Below are 7,774 nucleotides of genomic sequence, written 5' to 3'. Positions count from 1 at the left end.
CTCTTAATCAGGCCATGGGGATAAACAAGAGGAATCTTAGCATTTACGACTAGCTCTGGTTTGATTTTCTGCATTTTCCTATCTGGTATATCTGCTTATCATGAATATGATATATAAATTCAAATCACTCAACATTACTAATAAATGCACAAGCAGAAAAAGAGTCAAATACTTCTGGTGTATGCTTAAATAAACTTGTCTCTCCTTCATTCATAAAGGGGTCACCTCTACCGGCTCTCCAGAGCAAGGTCCAGAAGAATTTGTGTTGGACAAACAGTTAGGTCCACAATACATAATCCTGAAGAACTGGTTTCTTAGTTTTGTTGCAACATAAATTAGTAAAATTGAATGTAGGACAGGAAAAATGGTCAGTGCTATAAAGACCCAGAAAACATCAAATAACCCGATGTGTATAAATACATTTACTATACTATAGAAGGCACAGGTCAGGAAAGAGACAACTGTAAAAGTCATGGTACGAAGGTAAGTGTCTGTACTGCTTTTCTTGTTTCCATGGTTGTTCATTCTTCTAATGTGGAGACCAAGCAAAATAATGAGAAGGAATGAAACTACAAAAACTTTTAGAAGAGGAAGAATTGTCCAAAATGTGCTGACATATGATATTATCTCTGCCTCTCTGTTGTACAAAATGTAATCTTGTGTTGAATTCCTGAACAACTTTGAAAACATAGCAAAATAATACACAGATGAGTATAAAACAGAAATCACCACAACAGCAATGATCAGATAGACAACCCTTCTTGATATGATGGCCTTCAGGTGTAAGAAGAAGACATTATGAAAGGTGGAGATCTTGAAGTAGAAGAAGATGGAGAGCAGGGTTGATAACCAGATGTCAGAGAAGACTGAGGATGCCAAAAAGAATTCTAATAATGAATCAATTATTTCAGGGATACTTGAAAAGGAAAAAAATAACAAAAACAACAAGCAAACTATGTGAAAGATGATCCTTACTATCCCGATAGAGGTGAAAATTTTGTCGGCACCTATTACTGATCTTCCCTTCAGCCAGTCAATGACATTAACAGCCACAATAAATAATTGTATCGGCAGACCTACTAGTGTTATTCCAAGACAGACAAATATAAATGCTTTGAATGCTACACTATATTCATAATAGTCTTCCTCTGTAGAATTTGCCATCTTTGTAATCATATACAAGATTTGTCTTTACAAAAACTATAGCACTTTATATTTATTGATGGAAAATGGCTTTGATTTGATGATGCAAATGGACATGCAAACATACTATCTGTGTCATCCGTTATACAAATAGAAGATGAGAGAAAATTTGACTAAGGGAAACGTTTGTAGATGTTGTTATAACATAACCACTGAGATGAAAAATGATATGGAAGTACCATGAATTAAATTGTAACATTTTTGGGAGTATACATGTAGATAGATAGATAGTGAAATCAAGACGCATATGTGGAGGATAGATATGGGGTTAATATTCCCTCTTGAGGTACCACACTTTTATATTGAATTAATTGGGCTTAATCGTGGAACACCATGATCTTAGCAACATGTTTAAAGTGAAAGTGTTGCTAAGATCATGGTGTTCGGGCACGGGCCCGGTAGGCGTTTGTCAACAAACACACATTGTCCCACATGTGAACATAAGGTAACAAACATATTTTATATATATATATATATATATATATATATATATATATATATACACACATATATTATTTTTCTTTTTTTTTTCTTCTTGTTTTCTTTTCTCTCCATTCTTTCTCTGGAACCTTTCTGATTTTGTCTCGCAATTCAGAGTGGGTATTTACCAACTGGGGTTAATTATATCAACTATGTCTATGTTATAAAATTGATGTATATGATTGCTTATAGTGCTGTGATTGTTACATGATGTCATTAATTATACAGTTGCAAGAAAAAGTATGTGAACCCCTTGGGATTACGTGGAGTTTTGCATGAATTGGGCATAGAATGTGCTCTGAACGTCATCTAAGTCACAACAATAGAAGAACACAGTCTGCTGAGCATAATACTACACAAACATTAGATGTTGTCATGGTTTAATTGCACATAACATGTAAACATTTTGTGCATTGGTATTCTTTTTTTTTCATACCTCAGGAGATACATTTATAGTCCAAATTACAAGTGTTGTGGTTCTATATAGATAGATAGATAATCACCTTAAAGCAGAACTAAAGATAGTCACCTTCCAGCGATGCAAATATTTGATTCCTTGCTGGCCATTGATATCTTCTCCCTGGAATAATTTTCTAAGATGGAACACTTTTTAGTCTGCCAAAATGTGCTAATATGCTGTGCATATTAAGGCAAAAAGCTTCTGGGGACCAACATACAGGTGAAACTCGAAAAATTAGAATATCGTGCAAAAGTTAATTTATTTCAGTAATGCAACTTAAAAGATCATACCATTCGGTTTGCAACAAGCTTACCACCATCCATGACCTCTTCATCTCCCGCTCCCTCAACCTCCTAGCAGTCACCGAAACCTGGGTACAGGCCACTGACTCCACTTCCCCTGCGGCTCTCACCCATGGAGGTCTCATCTGGACCCATTCACCAAGACTGAGCGATCGCAGAGGTAGTGGTGTCGGCTTGCTCCTATCACCGCTAAGCACCTTCCAGGTCCTCCCTAACCCACCCTCTCTATCCTTCCCCTCCTTTGAGGTGCACTGTATCCGACTCTTCTCACCCACCCCCCTAAGGATCGCAGTGATCTACAGACCTCCTGGGTCCATACCCCACTTCCTGGACAACTTTGCCGCCTGGCTCCCCTTCTTTCTCTCCTCTGAGCTACCGACCATCATCCTCGGGGACTTCAATATCCCTATCAACAACAACCCGGCTACTTCCCAATTCCTCCACCTAACCTCCTCCTTCGCGCTCACACAGCACACTCAATCCTCCACCCACATTGGAGGGAACACCCTGGACCTCGTCTTCTCCCACCTCTGTACCCTCAACCAGTTTTCTAACACCCCCTTCCCTCTCTCCGACCACCACCTCATCACGTTCTCCATCTCCCCTTCCCCCAACTCCGCCCCCCAAAAACGCCAAACCATCACCAGCCGCAACCTCCGCAACCTGAACCCGGCCCCCCTCCACTCGGCCGTCGACCGCCTACACGACAGCATCCTCTCACTGTCATGTCCCGACATAGCCACCACCTTGTACAATGACTCACTGTCAGCTGCCCTAGACTCTCTGGCACCCCTAACCACACGCATCATCAAACCTAGACCACTTCAACCATGGCAGAATGACAGCACTAAACGCCTCAAACGTCGCAGTCGCGCACTGGAGAGACTGTGGCACAAAACCAGGTTCCCTCATGCATTCTCCCTCTACAAATCTGCCTTCCTCACTTACACCTCCTCCCTCCACGCCGCCAAGCAGGCCTACTTTGTTAACCTGATCAACACCCTCTCCTCCTGCCCTCGCCTCTTCTCCACCTTCAACTCCCTGCTCTCTCCCCCCCCTCGTCCACTCTGTTCCTCTCTCACCGCCCACGAGATTGCCACCCATTTCCACAACAAGATTGACGCTATCCGTAAGGACATTGTCAACTTGCAATCTACCTCCCCACCTAGCCTCCCCACCCCCATCACCCCTTCATCTCCCCCCTCCTCTGCCCTCACAACCGCACTGCCCCCCACCTCTCCCAAGGTCCCGCCCACCATAACCCCCCCTGCACTGCACTCCCTCAGCCCTGTCACTACTGAGGAAGTCGCCAAAGTCCTCTCAGAAGCCCGCCTCACTACTTGCCCCCTGGACCCTATCCCCTCTCAACTCCCCGCCTCCCTCATCCGCTCCCTCACCCACATCTTCAATCTCTCCCTCTCTACTGGCGCATTCCCCTCCCCCCTAAAGCACGCGCATATCACCCCCATCTTCAAAAAGCCCTCCCTGGATCCCGTGGACCCCAACAACCTCAGACCCATCTCCCTGCTGCCACTCGCCTCCAAGCTCCTTGAGCGCATAGTCTACGATCGCCTAAGCTCCCACCTTACTGACAATAAGCTCCTTGACCCACTACAGTCCGGCTTCCGTCCCCTACACTCCACTGAAACTGCCCTCCTCAAAATCACTAACGACCTACTAAACGCCAAAGCCAAGGGCGACTACTCTGTCCTCCTTCTCCTGGACCTCTCCGAGGCCTTCGACACAGTTGACCACCCCCTCCTCCTTAATAAACTACTCTCCCTTGGCATCAGAGATACCGCTCTCTCTTGGTTCTCATCCTACCTATCCCGACGCTCCTTCAGCATCACCTACAATGGTGCCACCTCCCCCTCCCTCCCCCTCTCTGTTGGGGTCCCCCAAGGCTCTGTCCTTGGACCCCTTCTCTTCTCCATCTACACCTCCTCCCTGGGCAAACTCATACACTCCCACGGCTTCAACTATCACCTCTACGCTGACGACACCCAAATCTACCTCTCCACCCCTCTCCTCACCCCCACTATCTCCGCCCGCATCACTCACCTCCTAAACGACATCTCTGACTGGATGTCGCTACATTTCCTCAAGCTCAACCTCTCCAAAACCGAGCTCCTCGTCTTTCCCCTTGCCCACACCCCCCCCCCATCCTATCCATCATCACCAACAACTCCACTATCATTCCCGCCCCGCAAGCCAAAGTCCTTGGCGTCATTCTTGACTCAAATCTCTCCTTCCAACCTCATGTCAAACCACTTACAAACACATGCAGGCTCCACCTCCGCAACATTGCCAAGATACATACCTTCCTCACCCCTGACACCACCAAACTTCTAGTACACTCCCTCATCATCTCACGCCTTGACTACTGCAATTCTCTTCTCACCGGCCTACCCAAGTGCAGGCTCTCCCCGCTCCAGACCATCCTGAACTCAGCAGCTAGACTCATCCACCTCACCACCCGCTCCACCTCTGCCACCCCCCTCTTCCTCTCCCTCCACTGGCTCCCGATTGCCCAACGCATCAAGATTAAACTTCTAACCCTGACCTACAAAGCCGTTCACAACACTGCCCCTGTCTACCTCACCAACCTGATCCCCAAGTACCGCCCTACCCGTACCCTTCGCTCCTCACAGGACCTCCTTCTATCCTGCTCCCTGGTCTCCTCCTCCCATGCACGACTGCAAGACTTCTCCAGGTCCTCCCCCATCCTCTGGAACTCACTGCCCCAATCCATCAGACTCTCGCCTTCCCTCCTCACATTCAGGCGCTCCCTCAAAACCCATCTCTTCAGGGAAGCCTACCCCACCCTCACCTAACGGCCATTCTCCCTCTTTGCTCCCACCCCTCATTCCCCTCAGCCACTTCCTACTGTACCATTACCCCCTCCCTCCTATATTGTAAGCTCGAAAGAGTAGGGCCCTCTTAGCCCTCGTACGTTGTTTGTCATTGTTGTACTGTGCCATGTATTGTCCCCCCCCCTATTGTACAGCGCTGAGCAAACCCTTTGGCGCTATATAAACCCGATGAAATAATAATAATAATAATAATAATAAAAGGTGAAACTAATATATGGGATAGACTCACTACATGCAAAGCAAGATAGTTCAAGCCGTGATTTGTCATAATTGTGATGATTATGGCTTACAGCTCATGAAAAACCCAAATCCACAATCTCAGAAAATTAGAATATTGTGAAAAGATGCAATATTCTAGGCTCAAAGTGTCCCACTCTATTCAGCTAATTAAGCCATAACACCTGCAAAGGGTTCCTGATCCCTTAAATGGTCTCTCAGTCTGGTTCAGTAGGAATCACAATCATGGGAAAGACTGCTGACCTGACAGTTGTGCAGAAAACCATCATTGACACCCTCCATAAGGAGGGAAAGCCTCAAAAGGTAATTGCAAAAGAAGTTGAATGTTCCCAAAGTGTTGTATCAAAGCACATTAATAGAAAGTTATGTAGAAGGGAAAACTGTTGAAGAAAAAGGTGCACAAGCAGCAGGGATGGAGAGGAGTGTCAGGAAAAGGCCATTCAAAAGTGTTGGGAACTTTCACAAGGAGTGGACTGAGGCTGGAGTCAGTGCATCAAGAGCCGCCACACACAGACGGATCCTTCAAATGTCGTATTCCTCTTGTCAAACCGCTCCTGAACAACAAATAACGTCAGAAGCGTCTTACCTGGGCTAAAGAAAAACAGACCTCGTCTGTTGCTTGGTGGACCAAAGTTTTTTTTTCTGAGGAGAGCAACTTTTGCATCTCATTTGGAATTCAAGGACCCAGAGTATGGAGGAAGAATGGAGAGACACACACTGCAAGATGCTTGAAGTCCAGTGTGAAGTTTGCACAGTCTGTGTTGATTTGGGGAGCCATGTCATCTGCTGGTGTTGGTCCACTGTGCTTCATTAAGTCCAGGGTCAAAGCAGCCGTCTACCAGGAGATCTTGGAGCACTTCATGCTTCCTTCCGCAGACGTGTTTAATGGGGATGCTGACTTCATTTTCCAGCAGGACTTGGCACCTGCCCACACTGCCTAAAGCACCAAAACCTGGTTCAATGACCGTGGGATTACTGTGCTTGATTGGCCAGCAAACTCGCCTGACCTGAACCCCATAGAGAATCTATGGGGCATTGCCAAGAGAAAGATGAGAGACATGAGACTGAACAATGCAGAAGAGCTGAAGGTCGCTATTGAAGCATTCTGGTCTTCCATAACACCTCAGCAGTGCCACAGGCTGATAGCTTCCATGCCACGCCGCATTGAGGCAGTAATTGCTGCAAAAGGGGCCCAAACCAAGTACTGAGTACATATGCATGCTTATACTTTTCAGAGGGCCGATATTGTTCTCTGTACAATCCTTGTTTTATTGATTGCATTAGAACACCAGGCATAAAAAGTGTACTTGTCTATTGAAGGCATCAAGCACAGGGAGACTATAATGCATCCTAGATAGTATACATGTATGTTGTATGTATGTTTTATGCATATACACTATATTGCCAAAAGTATTTTGAAGCCTGCCTTTACACACACATTAACTTTAATGGCATCCCAGTCTTTAATGGCATCCCAAACGGCTGAATATATACACGAATATACATGATTATATATTAATATTCACTAATGTCAAATATATATATATATATAATATACACTATATTGCCAAAAGTATTGGGACACCTGCCTTTACAAGCAAATGAACTTAAATGGCATACCAGTCTTAAGCAGGCCATAGACGGGTCGAACATCGGCCGATTTTTAAATAACCCCTATAATGTATTACAATGTTTTTATTTGGATACAAATGGATACATTTGTTGCAACCGCAAGACTTTTGCATATAAAATATAATAGCGGACTGGAATTCTTCTTCTTTGGCCGATTTTCGACCCGTCTATGGCCGGCATTAGTCCGTAGGGTTCAATATTGAGTTGGCCCACCCTTTGCAGCTATAACAGCTTCAACTCTTCTGGGAAGGCTGTCCACAAGGTTTAGGAGTGTGTCTATGGGAATGTTTGACCATTCTTCCAGAAGCACATTTGTGAGCTCAGGCACTGGTGTCGGACGAGAAGGCCTGGCTCACAGTCTCCGCTCGAATTCATCCCAAATGTGTTCTATCAATTTGAGGTCAGGACTGTCAATTTCCTCCACCTCAAACTTGCTCATCCATGTCTTTATGTACCTTGTTTTGTGCACTGGTGCGCAGTCGTGGTAGAACAGGAAGGGGCCATACCCAAACTGTTCCCACAAAGTTGGAAGCATGAAATTGTCCAAAATGCCTTGGTATGCTCACACCTTCCTTTAACTGGAACTA

The 7,774-nt window shown here is 45.3% G+C and overlaps 1 protein-coding gene across 1 annotated transcript; it reads right to left on the bottom strand.

Moving 5' to 3' along the window:
- Positions 1-210: 210 nt before the first annotated feature.
- Positions 211-1,164, bottom strand: LOC149455793 (taste receptor type 2 member 110-like). The gene has a single exon (XM_089685878.1). It carries the CDS (start codon positions 1,162-1,164, stop codon positions 211-213), a length of 954 nt encoding a protein of 317 aa, XP_089542004.1.
- Positions 1,165-7,774: the final 6,610 nt, after the last annotated feature.

Source organism: Staurois parvus, unplaced genomic scaffold (genome assembly GCF_062004578.1).
Source record: "Staurois parvus isolate SC_StPar_1 unplaced genomic scaffold, SC_StPar_1.0 ptg000388l, whole genome shotgun sequence".
Taxonomy (NCBI): domain Eukaryota; kingdom Metazoa; phylum Chordata; class Amphibia; order Anura; family Ranidae; genus Staurois; species Staurois parvus.
The sequence above is the reverse complement of the archived record's forward strand: the minus strand, read 5'-3'. Positions and strand labels throughout refer to the sequence as shown.

Coding starts and splice junctions, on each gene's coding strand:
- LOC149455793 (XM_089685878.1), bottom strand. CDS start 1,164: ATGGCAAATTCTACAGAGGAAGACTATTATGAATATAGTGTAGCATTC.